General features: G+C 53.2%; 1 protein-coding gene across 1 annotated transcript; it reads right to left on the bottom strand.

Moving 5' to 3' along the window:
* Positions 1-855: 855 nt before the first annotated feature.
* Positions 856-11,323, bottom strand: LOC124090167 (alpha-1-antitrypsin-like protein GS55-MS). Its single transcript, XM_046440563.2, has 5 exons — positions 11,192-11,323; positions 6,015-6,649; positions 4,002-4,272; positions 1,949-2,096; positions 856-1,132 (listed from the first exon to the last, which is right to left on the bottom strand). The coding sequence occupies exons 1-5, from the start codon at positions 11,296-11,298 to the stop codon at positions 941-943; spliced, it is 1,353 nt and encodes a 450-aa protein (XP_046296519.1). The 5' UTR covers positions 11,299-11,323; the 3' UTR covers positions 856-940.
* Positions 11,324-18,608: the final 7,285 nt, after the last annotated feature.

The following is an 18,608-nucleotide window of genomic DNA, read 5'->3' as shown; positions in this document are numbered from 1 at the left end:
CAGCAGCCAGGTCTGGTGAGGGGACAGTGTGGTGAGAGGGGTCATGGTCACCTCCCTGCTGTGGCAGTAGTCACAGCTACTCAAAGCCAGTGTGTGAGCGGCCAGGTCTGGGGCCACAGAGGGTCATGGTTGGATGTGAGGTGTCCCCAAAGCTCTTGAGGGAGACACTGCAGAAGGTTCAGAGGAGAAGTGAGGGTTGTGAGGACCTAAAGCCAATCAGTGAGTCCTCCCTGAGGGGGTTACCTGGGGGTCACTGAGGGAGGTGGGTGTGGCTGGAGGGGGAGGGCACTGGGGACATGGGGTGTGGCTGGAGGGGGAGGGCACTGGGGACAGGGCTCTGGGGTTATGTTTGTGTCTGGCCAGTGGAGTCTCTCTGTGCTTCCTGATCACCACCTGAGCTGCTTCCCTCCCCCCCACTCTTCCCCCATGGGGGTCAGCCTCACCTTGGGCCCTGAGGAATGGACCTGGCTGTGTGTGCACTATGACCTCTGCCACTGTGAGCCCCAAGTAAACGTTTCCTCCTCTGAAATTGTCGTGGTCGGGTCTTAGTCAGAGGAGCACAAAGGCTGACTAACAGGTGGGGCTTCTTGGGTGGGTGTGGCCAGCGATGGGTGGGAGGGGCCATGAGGTGCTGAGTGGACCCCAGGCTTCGGGAAGCTGTTGGGCCACAGACCCCCTCAGAATTCCCAGACAGGACTTAAGTTCTCAGGATGGACATGCTCAAGGCCCAAAGGACATGGTTTCAGCCAGTCACCATTGACCAGCACACACCTGACACAGTGTCACTGAGAGGTGCTGTGACCTGGAGTCCTCTCATGACCTCAGGACACACAGGGAGACACAGAGACAACAGCGTCAGGGTTGGCCAGGCCAACCATTGTTTAATGACATCTGGGAGGGGCCCAGCAAGGCAGGGACCAGGGTCTGGCACCCAAGGTGGCTAATGTTGTGTGGGGTTCACCACCTTCCCCACAAAGAGGGGGCTCTTGGTGTAGTGCTCAATGATGACCATGAGGAAGGGCCTGTCGAATTTCACCTCAGGGGGAATAGAGTGTGGTGTTATTTCCATAACGGTGGCCCCCGTAGCCTCTGTGCCTTTCTCATCGATGGTCAGCACAGCCTTATGCAGGGCCTGGAGGGGAGAGAAGCAGAGGGGCTCTGAGGTCCTGCTGCCCCACCCCAGGCTGCAGCAAGGCCCCACGTGGGAGCCTCCTACCAACAGGACCTCACCAGGGCCTTCCTGCTGGACCAGCCTGTCCTGTCCTAGGCCTCCCTGTGGGTCACTCAGGTCCCCCCACCCATCTCAGCCTCTGCCTGACTCAGCATGCTCCCCTCCCCCTCCTTTCCTGATTTCCATCTCTCTGGGCATTCAATGTGACCTCAGGGCACAAGAGGAAGACCATCAGCCTCCATGTCACCTCCACATGTATCCCCTCCCCCTGTAGGGCTAGGAGGTCCACAGCACAAGGACTTTGGTGGTGACCTTCCCAGTGCCCAGACCCCTATAGGAAGCCACCCACATGGACCTGCAGTTGCCCTTGGTCCCCTCCTGTTTTCCCCAGCAAGTGGCCCACTGGACTCAGGAATGGTTCAGATTTGCTGGTTCACAAGTAGCTCTAATGTCACAGATGGAAGATTCCAGAACATTCTATGAAGATACTGAGCCTAAGCCTCTGTGTTAATGTGGGTAAACAGAAGCACAAGGACTCCATGGCCCTGGGAAAGGAAGAGGCCGAGGGTGACTGGGCCCCTCAGGGGAAGTCCTTAAAAGCACAGGAGGCCACATCCACGGCTCTGTCCTCCTCCCCTGTCAGAGCTAGTGAATCTCTGCATCCTCAGGAGGACCCACCTGGCCCTTGCTGTGTCCCTTGGCCCCTCCCTCAGCCTCAGGCCTGAGCAGGCCCCCACCACTCTGGCCTGCAGACCCCTGGACTATGGCCATCCTCACCTGGGAGACCCTCAGGGCAGCGTCCTCCGTGATCCCAGACAGGTCAGCCTCATAGCTGAAGACGTTGGTGATGCCCAGACTTGTCAGGACAAGCTTCAGATCGATGGTTCCAGAGATGCTCAGTTTGGGGAAGTGTAAATTGATGGAGCTAGTATGAAGATAGAAAATGAGGGGTTCACAGAGTCTCTGGGGTTCTGCTGGACCCATGGTGCTCTGAAAGTGTTTCTATTCTGATTGGTTATCTTGCTTAATGCCCTGTCCTCACCCACAGCCATCGAAGTCCTTTGACTTTTACCTTTAAAGTAAGAAGTCCTTTTACCTTTAGCTTCCTGGACACTTGGCATGGAGAATGTTCCCGTCAGTGGGAACATCTTGTCCTGTGGCCCCTTCTCACCCCCTCCCCCAAGGAGTCTTCCAGGTAGTTTCAGAGTGTCCTCCCGGAAGCAGGTGTCATCCTGTAGCCCATGGTCACACCAGTCTGCCCAGCCAGAGCCTCCCTGGGGACTGTGGCCCAGGGCATCATGGGTCAGTGCTGCAGGACTGAGGGACACAGGCTCCATGAGGGAGAGGATTGTCACCTCCAAAACCCAAGGATGCAGGCTCATCTGCTTGTCCCCAGGGACCTGTGCAAAGCCCAGGGGCCTGTGCTGAGGCTGCACACTGGCACCGAGCCTCAGGGACCAGTCCCAGGATGCACTGCACTCTGTTCCCAGCCCAGGTACAGGGACCTCAGGAGGCTGGGTGGGCCAGCAATGGTGACCATTCAAGTGCAGCTTAACCTGGACGTGTGTGTCACATCTGTCTGCAGTGTGCCTCCTCCACCAGTGGCTGGGCTCAGGACAGTGCACCTGCTCTGTGTCACATACCCAGCTGTGTGGCTCCTGGGACAAGTGAAGCAGCCTGAGATGCGACAGAGAAACAGAGCCTGTGGGAACGTGCCCTGAGCTCCCAGTGCTGCCTGTTCCTGTTCTGGGCCTTTCCATGCAGGCGCTTCCCCTGTGCACCTCGGCCGGTCCTACAGCAAGTCCTCCCTCTTGCTGCCCTAACCTGCAGGCCCAGGCCTTTGTCCTTGATTCTGCCACAACATGTGCTAGTGAAAAACCAGCCTCTACCTCAGAGCAAAGCCTGTCCAAGAAAGGGGGTGTGACCCTTGTCCTTGGAAAGACCCACAGAGCTCTCCTAGGCACATACCCACCCTGCTGAGTTGTTTATCTACAAATAGCAGGAGAGATCTGCTGAGCCAGGTGTCCCTAAGTCAGTCAGGCTAGGTGGGGATCCATAGCAACCCCCTAGCAGCCACCAATCAGCATGAGACAGGGAAATACCTGGGATGCCAGATGACCCTCCCAGTAGTTTATGGTGGTTGATAACGTGTTGGGAAACCATGTAGTTCAGCACGTACACCCCTCTTGGCTTAAACCAATCAGTTCAAATGAACACCCCTTTTGTACTAGCCAGTCACCCCTACCCAACTTGTTGCTGTCAGTGAATGTGCTAATCATATTTCAGAGTTCTTGTTTGATTTTCCCGCGGTGTGTGATGATTTGCTAAGAGATGCTGTGATGTATGTGGGGGGGTCCCTGCCTTCCCCAAAGAATATATAAAACTGCTGCAAACCCTGGGCTTGGGACCTCTCAGCATCACCAGTTGCTGTGTGCACGCGGAGCACTGAGCTAGCTCGCAATAAATGCCTCTTACATCTTGTTGCTGTCATCGATCTTGGTCTCTGGTGGTCTTTTGGGGATCCCAAATTCAAGCATAACACTAGTGTCAGTGCCCCAGCGAGGCCCTGGATATTGGGAGGGGACCATGTACATTCTTGGGAAGAAAGTCTCCCCTCCAGCTGGATCTGTGTCCTGCTCTTTGACCACTGTCCCTTCTCAGCTGCTATCTGACCTGAGCCCTGGCATTTCCTGTAGCACAGGGTCATTCACTGTAGCTGTGGCCCCAGGGATGGTCCCCCCTGCTGCCCGTGCTGTCTTCTGATGCATTGGTCCTGAGGGACCTTGAGGTCTGTGCCTGTGCCGTCCAGCGGGTCCCTGCCTGGACTCACCTGCTCTCCCTGTTCTTCAGGAACTTGGCGAGGATTTCCTTAGTGATGGTGTCCTCCAGGTGCTGCAGTTTCCCCTCGTCGGGCAGGAGGAAGATGGCGGTGGCGTTGCCCAGGTAGTCCATCTGCAGCACCCAGCTGGCCAGTGTGGGGCAGTAGTGCAGGTCGAACATGCCCTCGCGGTTCATCATGGGCACCCTCACGGTGGTGGTCTCGTCCACATGGAAGTCTTCTTCCTTGGTGTGATCTACCTCGAAGGGTTTCTCCCATGTGCCTGGACAGAGGCAAGGTGGACGGCAGCGGGTGGGATGGAGGCTTAGGTGTGAGAGGAGAGCAGAGGCACCCTCAGCCTGCCTGGTGGGAAGCTCCTCACCCACCTCTGCTCCATCCTGGGCAGGAGGGCCTCCAACCCCTCCAGGATGGGGATAGAGAGAGGGGTGTTCAGGACTAGAGGATCAGCCGGGATTTCTAGCTCCTGCAGGCTGCCATGGAGACGCCTCCTGACTGTGCCCAGTGAGCATTTGATTAAAGTTATATTTTTATTGAAGGGCGGCTTGGGATTAAGTGAAAAGCTCTGGTCCTAGTCCTACAGTGGGACCTCTTCTCCTGGACCTCAGGATGCTTGTTGATTGGCAGTTCAGTTGTCACTCAGGGCAAACATTCAGGGCACCCTAAATCTGTGTCCTGGACCATGTGAGAAGCCCAGACAGCGCCACAACCCACCACTGCTGGGTAACAGCTCCTCACCCTCTGGGCCAGCAGACTGTGGGTAGGGGACCCTGAGCCCACATGTCTCAGTGGGGAAGACTGAGACCTGCCCTAAGTCCAGCAGAGCTGGCCCTTCAGTTGTGCTGATGGTGGCCTGGGGCTCTGCATTGTAGAACTCTGCCCAGGAACAAAGGAGCCAGAGTGGGTAGGAAGTCACCTGGTCTTGTGCTATTGTTTAGATGTGGTGTCCCCCATGATTGGGCCACAGCCTTAACCTAATCAGTAAATTAATCCCTGATGAGATTAACCCAGTGGTAACTAGAGGCAGGTGGGCTCTGGCAGGAGGTAGTGGGTGGTTCGGGGTCCTTGGGGGTGTGGCTATGGGGTGTATATGTTGTCTCTGAAGAATGGAGTCTCTCTCTGCTTTCTGATCACCATGTGAGCTTCTTTGCTCTGCCACACTCCTCTGTCATGATGTCCTGCCTCACCCGGAGCCTGAAGGAATGGAGCCGGTCTTCTATGGACTGAGACCTCTGCAACTGTGAGTCCCATATAAACTTTTGCTCCTCTAAAACTATCCTGGTTGGGTTTTTAATTCACAGTGATGAAAAGCCCAATAAAACACCTTGACTTCTCAGGAATCCCTGAGGCCATTGTCCTGGGGCAGTGGAAGCTGCCTTAGGACCTGGGTCCTGTGGAGTCCTAGCAGGTGGGCAGGCTGAGGGTCCATGGCAGCTGCTCAGCTCAGACGGTCCTAAACAATCCGATGTGTAACTTGGGTACTCCTTTCAGACCTCACAACATTGTCCATGACAAGATAGGACAGTCACATCCCAAAGAGGTGAGATGGCTCATTCAATGACAAGGCCATTGAGTGGGGTAGGCAGGATGTGGACCCAGGTCCTGCACACCCCCAGCTGCCACACTCCACATCAAGAGTTGTTCCAAGGACTTTCCATGAAAGGCCACTCCCTCCCACCACCTGCCACAATGTGCATCAGTGGCTCTCTAGTTAGGAAACATTACAGGTGTCCCTCCCTGCTGGGGTCCCCAGTGAGCAGGAGGACAGTCAGGACTCTGATGCGTCCTGCAGAAAAGTCAATGATTTTGAAAGTTTTATCAACTCTTCCCTAACTTAACTGATGGTGGAAGACATTTCAGGGCTTAGACATGGAAGATTGAGGAGCCACTGTGAGAGGCCCTGCCACAGCGCAGACAGTGCTGCCAAGGAAAGTTCCAGAACTGGTGGATGGAAAACAGCTTTGGGGTTTCCATGGGAACCCACTCAGGCTGATTGACTCATCTTACCTTTGAAGAAAATGTAGTTCACCAGGGCGAGAACTGAGCCTCTGTCCAGATCTTTCACCAAATCCACAATTTTCCCTTGGGTCCCTTTCTCCACATAAGTGTTGATCTGCTTCTTGGCCTCTTCAGTGTTTGTGAAGTTGGTGGAGAAGGCCTCTGAGTGGTACAGGTTCTTGACATCCTCCAAGAACTTGTCCAGCAGCTTCAGATTGTGGTCAATGAAGAGGCCGCTGCCGGTGGTCAGCTGGAGCTGGCTGTTGGGCCTATTGAGGGTTTGGAGAAGATTCTGGAAGCCCTGGTGGATGTCAGCCTCTGAGGTCTCCGTGAGGTTGAAGCCCAGGCCCTCCAGGATCTGGGTGTGAGTGTCAGCCTTGGTGCCCAGCGAGAGCGAGGCCAAGGCCGTGGCGATGCTCACAGGGGAGAAGAAGATGTTGGTGGTGTTGGACTCATGGGCCAGCACACGGTAGAGGCTGAAGGCAAACTCGGCCAGGTTTGGGGCAATCCTGTGGGAGGCTGGGTGCTCCTGGACGGGCTTGGATGCATCTGTCTCCTGAGCATCTTCAGCCAGGGAGCCAGCAGCCAGGTAGCTGAGGCCGGCCAGCAGCAGGAGGCCCCACGAGATAGAGGACGGCATCGTCCTGCAAGGCAGAGGAGGTCAGAGGCCTGAGTTAGGCCACAGTGACTCTCTCTGGCTTGGACGGACACCATGCAGAGCCACCAGGGTGTAGTGAGCTCCAAGATGGCCCAGCCTGTGCCAAGCCCTTCCTCCACCTGCATCACTGCAAACCCCCAGGGAGATGCAGAGCTGCCCTGAGCCCTAAAGGGTGTGAATTCTCTGCTTCCTTCACAGTCCTGTGGGGACAACTGCTATCCTCCAAAGCCTAGAGGGGTTCAGGTGCACGTACAGGGTTGGCCAGCAAGTGGACTAGGGGACCAGCTCAGGCACTGGCCGGTAGGGTCCTGAGCCCACCCCCTTGTCCCGTCCACTTGGCAGCTGCAATGAACTTGAGGCCGCGTCTTGTGGGGAACATGCTGCCTGCAGAGGAAGCACCTTGCACTTGGACCCTTTGAGAACATGGTGGAGCTATGCTAGAGCCCCCAGGGGCTGTCCCCACTTGACCCTGACAGAGCCTCAGCCTGAGTGAAGAGGGGCATGCCTAGGCTGCTCTGTGACCTCAGCCCCAAGGTGGGCGGGCATCCTGTGTGGTTCACCTGCTGACACTGGGGGAGCTAGAGGGCCCTGTCCCTCCCCAGCTGTGTGGGCCAGGACAGGTGATTTGAACTCTCTGCTCCTTGTGTTGCCCACATATAAAGTGGGGGTTCTTGGGACAATTCAAGAAGTCTCAACCCCAAAAGTGCACTGAAGGGCTCCGAGGGAGTGTCCCCTTGAGGGAGGGGCTGGCAGGTGTTTCCACCTCAAAGCCTTTGGGTGACAGGCTGTGAGGGTCTGTGATTCATGGCTGAGGATGAGGCAGTAGCAAGGGGAAGGGCCTGTGGCTGGACCAGGGGGAGGAGGCTCTGCCTAGAGGTGGTGGAGGGCAGTGTCACCCTCAGCCACATGTGGACAGCCATGGAGCCCTGACCCCAGAGCTCCCAAGGCTCTTCTGTCCTCATCTGCCCTGTCTGGCCTTCTGTCCTCATCTGCAGAAGGGGAACCCGATGGCTGAGCTCAGAGAAGCCAAGGGCAGCCCTTAACTAAAGTCACCATCTGAACATGGTTGAGAGAAACGTGTGTCCCTGACTTTGAGGCAGGAAAACCTGGTGGGAAGGAGTTGGGAATGAGAAACCCTGAGCTTCCCTCGTTGCCGTGACCTTTGGAAATGCTTCTTTCCACCCAGACATCAAAGGGAAGTGACAGCTGTTTTTCCACCACCTCTTTTCCTGGCCTTCATGTCTGAATAATCCAGAGAGAGCCAGCCACACGCTGCGCAACACACCTTTGTCTTTTTCGTTAACTAGCTGGATGTCAGCACTAAAGATGGTGCTAAGAGGGGTTGTACGTGTCCCTGTGCTGCCCGGCTGGGCTTGGCTGAGCCTTCATGGTGGTGGAAGTCACCATCTTTCAGAGCCTGAGGTCAGAAGATGGGTGGGTCTCAGCAGGGTAGGGACATGTGGTGAGAGGCCTCAGGGCCAGAGGCTGTGGTGTCAGGCCTGGGCAGGGCCACTGCTGTACCATTGGCCTTGAGCAAGGGTATGAGCCAGCACCGGCCCATAACCTCACTCTCAAGTTGGATGAAGGGGAGTTGGGAGAGACCCAAATGAATGATGTCTTCTGTGCACAAACCTTGGGCTCTAAATTACAGGGGTGTCTGTCAGGAGGTGAGAGGGTGCAGGGGGGACGTGGGGGAAGGTTTCCGGCCCAGGTGAGCACCTCCATCCACCTCCCATGTCACCTAACCTCCTCTGATTTCTTCCTTTTAGAGTGAGGGTCTGAGGCCCAGAGAGGGTCAGGGCCTGGCCAAGGCTGCACAGAGAAACTGAGGCAAAGGTGGAACAAGCCTTGGTTTTCTCCTCTGGGACCAGGGGCTGAGACAGTCCTGCCCTTGGGTTCCAGGCTTCATGGATGTCAGACCCAGGCCCTGACAGTGACCCCAAGCTTCCTGCTGGGTTCCCTCTATTTCCTGGCCTGTTCCTGAAAGCCTCAGGTGCCCAAGACCTGCTCCCCCTGGGCTGCTACTGCAAGCAGCACCCTGCAGCCCCAAAGCCTTGAGCTGGGCAGGCCAGCTGCAGAGGGTGGACTGGAGCCCCTCAGGTACAGACACGGAGGCCAAGCCTTCAGGAAAGGACTGGAAGTGGCACCCTGATGGTTCTCGAAGGGGGTGTGGGTGGGAGCAGTCAGTGTGAGGCAGGGGAGAGGGAGGACCCCCCAACCCAGCTCATCTCACACCATTTCGTTGTTGACCCAGAGCAAGGAGGCTGGGTCTAGGAAGGAGCCCTGACCTGAGGTCACAATCCATGGAAAGCACCAAAGCCCAGCATGAGCCAGCCCTGCCCCCTGGTGACAGTGGCCTTGGTAAATGACTTCCACTTTTGTCCTTACAGTGGGGAGGAGAACCTCTGAAGGAAGAAGTGAGGCACAAACAAGGTGACCAGAGGTGGTACTGGCCCTGGGGAAGCGCCCACTCCTGCAGGTTACCTGCTGGTGGTCACTTGCCCCAGAGCAGGCAGGGGCTCTGCTCAGCAGTGAGCTGCTTCTGAGGGGGCATTTCCACCTGTCCCCACCTGTCTGCACATCCCCTGCCTGCTCATCACTCTATGGCAGAGCAGACATCAGACAGGATCACTATCATTGTCACATTTACTAAATGTCATAGTTTTTGTTGCTTTGTTTTTGGTGTGTGTGTGTGGGGGGGGGTGTTGGTGCTGGGGACAGAACCCAGGTTCCTTGCTTGCTAGGTACATGCTCTACCATGGAGCAGGTCCCGCCCAGCAGCATGTGTTTCCAGGTTCTGTGCCATCTACTCCTCCCTCAGAGCTGACCCTGGCAGGAGGAAGTTAGGGGAATTCCCATTTCATAGGTGGAAGATTTGAGGCCTAAACTTGTCAGGTAGCATACCAAAATCCACAGAATCAGTTGCTCACAGAACTGGGATTTGTTCCTAGATGTATTGACTCCAGACCAGATATTTTAACCCTTTCTCTATGTATAAAATTGAAACCAGAAGGAGAAACAGAAAACCTCAGGATGGCATGGTCATGAAGACAGGAAGGTCCTGTGGCTAAAATGAGAGCTCTGAGGCCAGATGCTAGAATTCCACCATATATTCACTACGTGACCTTGGATATGTTACTTCACTTCTCTGAAACTCAGTCTCCTGCAGATGATAAGGAAGCACTTCTTCATAGAGCTTTTGTACAAATTAAACATGCATAGAGTGTTCAGAAATACTGTTACACTTAAGATGTCCCATTGGGCTGGGTGTAGTAACACATGCCTATAATCCCAGTGGCTCAGGAGGCTGGGACAGGAGGATCACAAGTTCAAAGTCAGCTTCAGCTACAGAGTGAGGCCCTAGGCATCCTAGTGAGACCCTGTTTCAAAATAATTTTGTTTTAGAAAAAAGGCTGGGAATATGGCTCAGTGGTCGAGTGCCTTGGGTTCAATCCTCTTAACTAAAGAAACGCAGAATCTGATTAATTTGGTGTGGCTCTTTCCCAGGCATTGTATGGCAATGTGGCCTCCTTGTTACTGGTCATCTTCCCAGCCCCCATCTCCAAAATCCAGTGGTAGAAAAACCTAACCAAACACTCAGGCTGGTGACAATGAGGTAAGAGGAAGAAAACAGTTTTCTAGGCTTTGCTCCATGGCTCCAGAGGCTGAGCTACAGTCCAAGGTCACAGAGCAGCTGAGAGGCCTCCAGGCCAGACCAGGCTTCCTATTCTCCAACTAGGGCCTGAGCCACGAGAGAAGCATTCAACACTAGACCCAGGTCAGCAGCATGGGCTCTGGAGCCCAGTGCCTGAGTTTGAGTACTGGGCACTGAGTGATCTGGAGCAAGTTTTCTACCTCTGAGTTCCCAGTTTCCTCATCTGTAAATGGGAATGACCACAGAACCACCTCAGAGGGGCTGTGAGGCTGAAATGTGTTCTTATGTGCACTGAGCTCAGCGGCGGCTGGCTCAGAGTGGTCACTGGGGAAGGTTAGCTCTAACCCCATGAAGGTGACCTTCCCTGGGCTCCCATTCCCCTGGGTGCACAAGGTGGGCTCAGAACCACGGCCCAGGGGAGCTTGTTCTGGTTCTGTCCCTGGGCGCATCTGGAGGGGATGGAAGGTGCCAGCCGGCTCCTGGCTGCCCTGTCTGGCCTTCTGCAAAAGGGGAGGAAGGTCCTCACCCAGGCAAAGGGGCTGTAGGTGCTGCTGAGAGATAGTGGCGGGAAAGGCCAGGTCACCAGAGCCACTGTTCCGCGGCTGCTGTCTGCATCTTGGCTCCCCAGGGCTGTGAGCTAGATGCCCTCTGCCACTGCTCAGGAGGGCTGGTGACCCTGACCCACCAGAGGTACTGCCTGGCTCTGGGGTGGCTGGGAGAGAAGGAGGGGACCTTTGGGGCCGCTGTGGCTAAGAAAAGAGGAGGCCCAGCTATAGCCTGCCCCGTCCACCCTGCTTGGGTCCTGCCTCTCCCTTCCCAGGACCCAGAGGCTCCCACAGGCTGTTCCCAAGGAAAGGCATAATCACCACTCACCGTCCCAGGACCAGTGTGGTGACAGGGGCTGAGGAGGCAGAGCCCTGTCCTTGTCTGTATTTAAGCAATGGACACAGAGGGGCGATGGGGGAGGCTGCAGTGGACATGAGCCAAGGTCACCCTGGTTATCGGAGAAGCAAACAGTAAGGGACTAAGTCCATCGGCCAGATCCTAGCTGCCACCCACGCTGCCATCGGTGCTGCCTAGGGGGTGCACAGCCTCTGCAGTGTGACCACCTCTCGGCCACAGCGCCATGAAACATGTCTCTCAGGCTCCTGAAGCACAGAAGGGAGGTGACAGCCCAGGCCAGGTGGCACGGGTGCCCGTGGGTTCAACTGGGGAAGGATCAACTTAAGAGTCCCACGAATTCTTAGGGGATCCTGAGCCTCGTCGTTAATCTTACATCTGTTCCCAGTGTCCACCAAAAGGCCGAACGGACGCTCTTAGGAAACAATGAGTGTCCTGCAGTGCACGGGGCCTTGGAAAGGGGAACTGCCTTCCCTGGGGGCCACAGGAGCCTTGAGGCCCAGGGAGCTTCAGGAGGACACAGGGGCTGTGTGACCCAGCGAAGGTTGTCTAAGGTCATGGCAGAGTCAGCAGCCGTGGTCGCAGAGCCAGGGAAGAGCCCCAGTGCCCAGGACCCTGTCCCTGTGGACCCATGAAGTGAGATGTGCTTTGGAAAATATCCTGTGAAATTTCCAGTTATCACTCAAATAAGACTTGAGAGCCTTAGGGCCTTCCTTGATTTTGGTTCACACTTGTAAACCACACTCAGACACACACATGTGGAGACACACACACAGGAACACGTAGACACACGACAGCACACTCTTTCCTGTCTCACCAGGCCGCACAAGCACCACGAGAGGCCACACCTAATGGTCTTCCGAGTCAGGGGCTGGACAGGGAAGGCCAGCCATGACCTGGGGACGGGGTGCTCTGCACAGGGTGAAGATGGGGATTCTCTCCTCATGTTGCTAGGGAGGGCAGCAAGGATCAGGAGAGTGACTCGTCCGCCTTCCTGCAAGGCCACAGCATCATGACTACTTGCAGGCCCGGGCCAGGCCCTCCCTCAGAACTGACCCCCGTCTGCCTCCCCAGCAGTCCCTGAGCTCCTGACCTCTGTGTCTCTCTCTGAGCCCCAGGTTCCCACACATAAAGGAAGGGTACTGCCTGCCCGGCCTCCCCTGCCGAGGGGGACCTCGTGAGTGGGGAAGAGTTATGAGCACCTCAGCCTCTGTGCAGGGTCATTAGGACGGCCCTCTGCCTGCCTTGGGGGGGCCCCATGATGTCACATCAGCCTCCTGTACTTGGGCATGAGCAGGTTCCAGCCCCTTTTGTGTGTCCAGAGAGGAGCCCACAGAGGAGAAGCCCAGGAAGCTGGGGCCAGGGGCAGGGAGAAGCCACCTTAGACCAGGTGGCTCTCAGTCAGCGCTTCCTGCTCTGGGACCCCAGGCCTCTCTCTGCTCGGAACAGACCTAGGAACCATGGCCAGTGTCCACAAGAGGGCCTGAAAGTGTCTGTGCGCCCACAGCCCAGGCCCCTCCTGAGACCACGTTTGATGCCGAATCTGCCTGTTGGCCCAGGTCTGTGCACAGGTCTCTGGTCACCTGCCACCTGAGTACCCCCAACTGTGTGGGCTCCCTATGGAGATTTGTAACCCTCAAGGAGGTGAACCTGCCCTCCAGGTCTAATGGCCCCTCTATGCCCACTTCCAGAATAAAGACCGAGTCATTTCTCCCCATCCCTGGTGACCAGGCTCCTCAGACACCAGCTCATCAGGTCACTCAGGAATGTGTGCAGCTCAGGGGGTTATTTCTGAGCTGGTTTGTTCCTGAGTAACCAAAGACAGGGAGCAGGCCAAAGCCAGACCCTTTCTCAGGGACGCCTCTGTCTTGATGACAGTTTCATGGTTGGCTAAGTGATAAGACAGAGCACATTGAGGACATCTGACAGGTGGGTCTCCTGCTTCCATCCTGCCATTGGGAGGCTGGGCAGGGGAGGCCTTGGGCTCCTCAGTGTCCTGGTCAGTGGGAGGCAGAGTTGGGGCTCTGGGGTCCCAGCCCTGTCACACCTCACTTAGTGACTTCCTCCTGAAAACATAATGCTCAAGGTCACCTTGGAAATTCAGGCAATTACATGAATAACTCTCAGGGTTTATTCTGAGAAGACTGGCTGTGGACTCAGCAAGAGGTTTTTACTTATTATGTGCCTCTAACTCCTGTTCCCTGGGTTCTTTGTTCCAGTAGCACAAGGAAATCTCTATGACAAAGGTCTGTTATCTCTGATCACTATGTTGATTCTCAGTGTTCCCAGATGACACTGAGTAATTAGCAGCCCCAGAACTATTGGTCACGGACAGGAGGGTGAGGGACATAGCCTGCTGGTCTTTCCTGCTCTGTGCCTGTGTCCCCCACATCTTCCTGGCACCTTCTCTCCAGGGGCCCAGAAGCATGTGCTGAGCCCATGTCACCAGCCTTTCCTAGAGCAGTGCCTCCTGCAGCCCCTCCCTGCCTCTTGTGCCTCTCAGGTCCCAGGCTCATTCCCGGCCACTGTGGGAGGTGAAGATTGAGTGACGTTCACGAACTCTGGTTGCACTGGTCAGAATTGGAGGGACATGCTGCAACCACCAAGAAGCCCACAGCTAAAGGCTTGACCCATCCAAGGTGGACTTCTCCTCTCTCAATCTGCTCCTGTGGGAGGGACAGTGGCCTGTGCTATCCTGGTGACCCGCCAACCAGGCTGAGAGAGGCTTCGTCAGCTCCGTCCCTGACTGGGACCTCCTTACTGTGGGTCCTCTGGGCATTCCTGATGCCACAGCACCCGTCACTGCTGTGATGCCAACAACGGCTGTGGGAGCTCCAGACATCTAGGGCCTGTGTGGGCACCTTTGAGCTCCACTGACCAGCCCTGTGCCCTGCCTGGGGACAGCACTAGAGGGAAAGGACCAACATGGAGCACTTCAGGTTTTATTGCAGTGTGGGCATGTGGTTATGCCCCAGGGGCTCTGGGCTTCCAGTGCTGCACCCCCTCAACGCAGGTGGGTGAGCCCCACCCCGCCCAGCTCGGGGCTCCAGGAGGCTGTCTGGGCTGGGCATGACCAGGATAGGGACTCTAGAGAAAGGGGTCCTGTTACTGTGTTTTCGTGGAGACACTGCAGAATGGAGATTTCCAGTTTTTGATGAGGACTTTTAGGCAGAAGAATCAAGTCAAACTCGTGGTCACTGACCCAGGACGACAGCAAGAGTCCTCAGCTGGGTGCTAGGGGTATGTGCAGTCTCTTGGTGATGGACTTGTTGTAGGGTTAGAGGAGTAAAGGCACTGTAGCCAGGTTCAGAAGGCACAGCCTTTGCTGTAATCAATCAATCCCCTGAACTTCAAGTTCAGGGAGTTTCAGAGTTTTACACCCAGCATGTAAGGGAAGGGGCTCAGAAGTTCACAGTCTGCAGAAGTTCACATAAAAGCAGCTTTTTCTCTCACTGTTCTGGGCAAGTTAACTTTCAAGGACAACACCTGAGAAGGGAGGAGCGTCTTCTCCCCTTTCTTTCCTCCCCTGCCAGCTGTTACCGTAGAGACCAGTTGTAACTTATCTTAAAAATGTAGACATCTCTGTGAATCCTTGGTGAAGCCCAGAGGTCTTGCTTGCACATTTCTAGAAACTACTATACTGGAAATGTTTGTGAAATCTAGTAAATGCGTGTTCAGCACCTGGAGTGCTGGTAACTTCTCGGCCTGTGTCCAAGTAAAACAGGGTGAAACGAAAATAGGACATTTGTCTACATTGGACTCTTTTGCAGAGACTCTTGCTAACAGTCCCAAAATCAGCCATGGTGAAGATTTCTGCAGAAGTCCTGTTTAGACTTTTCTGTGGAGAAAGGGGGTACCACTATATTCCCCCCTTTAATGATGCTCCCCATAATATAATCCATTAAATTTACAGCATTATTACGTGATCTTGGCTTAACGCCTTATATAATGCAAAAATCCTTAGTTGTTGTCATCCTTTTAACAGCAGCTTCTACAGTGGACCCAATAGTTTTAATGCACAGTGGAGCCAAACACTGGACAATAAACAGGTTAACAGCAGAATACCCACTACACCAGTTAAGCTTTTAAATCTACCAAGAGTTGAAAACCATCTTCCAGAAGCATGGTTGGTACCCAAACTTTAATGCCCTTCTAGGTATGAAGTAGCACGTGTGCTAGTTGCTAGTTTTCTTGTGTTGTTGGCTATATCCTTAACTGTTGTCTATTGTCATCATTTGGATGCAACAATCTGAGCTGTTGAACTCTCTCTCTCTCTCTCTCTCTCTATATATATATATATATATATATACTTTTTTTTTTCCTCAGCCAGTCGGTAATCTAATACTAAGTGGTTTTGATAGTTAGCCACTTGCATCTGGGTCTATTGTGTGGTTAGGAGGTCAAAGGCTGTTGTGTTCTGATTAATAATAATTTCCAGTATAGCTTGTAAGTGAATAATTCTGTTTAGCATGTAAATACGAGTTTTATAGCTCCAACTGCCATTTTGTGCCCAGGTAGCAGAACCATAAGTGGCGATATTCCTCTGGGGTGGCCAGTTACCTTCACCCCAAGATTGGTGACCTTCTAAATCAAGTTTCTTCCCAATGGACTTCTATTTTCTTTCCAAATAGTCATCCAACTATAGCATTCCTCTGGCAGGAAAGTCCTAAATATATGTCTTACCACCTCTTGGTTACTGTAGATGGTCTTGACACATGGTCACATGATCTCCGTGGATGGAATAGGAATAGGGCAGAACCCCTTAAGGTTGTCAAAGGAAACCAAACTGAGTAATAGACTACCATTTTGGTTAGTATGAATTAACAAAGCCAAACTAATAACATCCAATAAATCCTAGAAAACTTATATAAGCAAGATAAAAAAATAAGTATAAATAAAATGTTGTTACCCAGAGTCCAGTAGGTAGAAATTACTGTTATCAAGCCAGGAGCAAAAACCAAACAAAGAACTGTATACACACACACACACACACACATACATACATACACAAGGGGTAGCCATGCCTTATGTGGTAAGAACTATCTTAGAGGTTGAAAGAGTCCATTAGTCCTGGTGGGAAGTTGATCTTTCACCATGTGTTGATCAGCCAGTCCCTCCTGTGTGGCTGAAACAGGGCCATAGTCTCTTAAAGCTTTGGCCTTGTGTAGACCAGTCAGCTTCCTGAGTGACTGGAGCAGGGCTGTTGTCCTTCTGATCCCCGAGCTTCTCCACTGCTCCTTTTTCTGGATGGTCAGTGTCCAAGGCGTAGCAGCATCTGGAGAGCACTCCCAGTCCTCAGCTGCAGGCTTGAGTCTGGTGTAAGGAACCCAGGGACCTGTCTCTGCAACCTTACCTCCATTGGGGTGGATAAAATAACAGTGAAAGGACCCTTCCAAAGAAATTCAGGGGTTGAATATTCCATTCTTTGACCCAGACTCAATCTCCAGGCTTGAAGGAGTGTGCACCTGGGTCAAACTTAGTGGCAATCTTCTCTAACCCATTGTTTGAGAACCTGTTAATTTTCCCCTAAGGCCTGAAGCTGCAGTCTCAGGGTAAATTCTCCTATCTCTCTTAAGTCTCCCTGTAGTCCCCTAGTAAGAGGGAGTGGCCTCCCATACATTATCTCAAAAGGACACAATCCGTCCTCCTAGTAGGAGTGGATCTAATCCTCAGGAGTGTAATATTGAGAAGATCATCACAATGTAAGTGAGTCTCCTGACACAGCTTACCCAATCAAGCCTTAAAGTCCTGCTCATCCTTTCCACTTTACCAGAACTCTGCAGCCTATAGGCTGTATGTAACTTCCATCCCATAGTTAAACTCTTAGTCAGTAATCATATCACCTCTGCCCAAAAGTTGGCCCATTGTTTGAGCCAATAGTTATTGGGACACCAAATCTCAGAATAATTTCCCAGGGAAGCATTTTGGTTACCTTCCGAGCCTTTTCAGTGCGGGTGGGAAAGGCCTCCACCCAGTCAGAGTAGGAGCACACAAAAACAAAAAGTTACTTATAGCCCTGTGAGCCATAGCCAAGTAGGAAGGATGCATGGCATTTTTGGTTGAAAGGTGATGCCAGCAAGCCATTGAGATGATAATGATTATGTTAAGATGTGCATTCAATTGGAGATTAGACCCCTGCTGTCCGCCTAGGCCTGCTACTTTGGAGCTCTCCCAGGGAATCCCGGAGAGTTCCCATTGTTTGGGAAAGTGCAGTAGGAGGGATTTCCGGTTGGTGTGTGTGTCCCCAGAGAAGGCCTTGTATGTGGCGTTCACAGGAGTTTTGGAAATAAAGTTTGTTCCTGCTTGAGTGGCTCGTGATTTTGTGCCCAGCCATACTGCGGCCTTTGGTGGCCCGTGCAGGTAATGCTTGAATCTTGAGGGTAGGTGAAATCGCTCGCCCATGAGGGAGAGCGAGAGAATGGGTGACCATTTCAAAAAACAATGTGTTCTTGTTTTGATCCATTTGGTTTTTGTTTCAAGTTGCCTATCCCTAGAACTTTCTCAGGCAAACTGGGAAAAATGGTTGGCTCCAGGTTTGAAGTTGTTCGGCCCTGAAGAAGAGAAAATTGATACAATGATTTTTTGTTCCGTTTTTGTTTCATTTTGCTTCGGTTTTGTTTTGAGTTATCTGTTTGAGTTGCGTTATCCTTGTAGCAGAAATATGGGGTTAGAAATTACCAAAAAACAAACCGAAAGAATGTTAAGTAAATTGTTAGAGGAAGGAGGCACCCCAGTAAAACCAAAAAGAGTCAGGGCATATGTTGATACAATACAAAAAGGTAGCCCATGGCTTTTTAAGGAGGAGTTGTTGAATATATCACAATGGGACCATCATGGTGAAGATTTAAGGGACAGGGAAAAGAAAAACCCAGGAACTCTGCCAGTTGGCACATTGCCATTGTGGATGATGATACGATTTTGTTTGCCTAGTGCAAACCTTTCAGTTCAGATTATGGTAGAAGACATATTAGATCAAGAAGAAGAGGAGGCCTCTCGAGATAGTCAGAAAGAGGAAGAAAGTTTAGGGCAGAAAAATCCATCAGGGAAAAAGTTACAACAGAAGGCTGCTACTAACACCTTTCTATCACCAGAGGGCAGAAGTGTTCAACCAACAGTGCTGCCTATGGGACCCTCAACCCCCGTAGTTGATAAATGGGATCCTGAGACAGGACCTCAAAGATTAGCATGCCCTGTATTTGAGGCAGCAGGAGGGCAGCAAATTCACCATGTTTTAGATTTCAAAACAGTGAAGCAGCTAAAAGAGGCTGTAACAACCTATGGTCCCCAAGCACCCTTCACGGTAAGCATGGTCGAACACATCACCAACTTGAACATGACGCCAGCCAGATTGGGCTAGCATGTGTAAAGCTGTGCTAAATGGAGGACAATA

This window comes from Marmota monax, unplaced genomic scaffold, assembly GCF_021218885.2.
Source record: "Marmota monax isolate L192 unplaced genomic scaffold, Marmota_monax_Labrador192_F-V1.1 WCK01_AAM20220418_F8-fsc00017, whole genome shotgun sequence".
NCBI lineage: Eukaryota > Metazoa > Chordata > Mammalia > Rodentia > Sciuridae > Marmota > Marmota monax.
This window is presented reverse-complemented; position numbering and strand designations above follow the sequence as displayed.

What these genes read in the sequence shown, in the direction of transcription:
- LOC124090167 (XM_046440563.2), bottom strand. Translation starts at nt 11,298, where the DNA reads ATGTCCACTGCAGCCTCCCCCATCGCCCCTCTGTGTCCATTGCTTAAA. An exon ending in CTGAAGAACAGGGAGAGCAG is followed by an intron (nt 2,097 to 4,001) that starts GTGAGTCCAGGC and finishes TCTTCATACTAG; the next exon opens with CTCCATCAATTTACACTTCC. An exon ending in CTGCCCTGAGGGTCTCCCAG is followed by an intron (nt 1,133 to 1,948) that starts GTGAGGATGGCC and finishes TCTCCCCTCCAG; the next exon opens with GCCCTGCATAAGGCTGTGCT.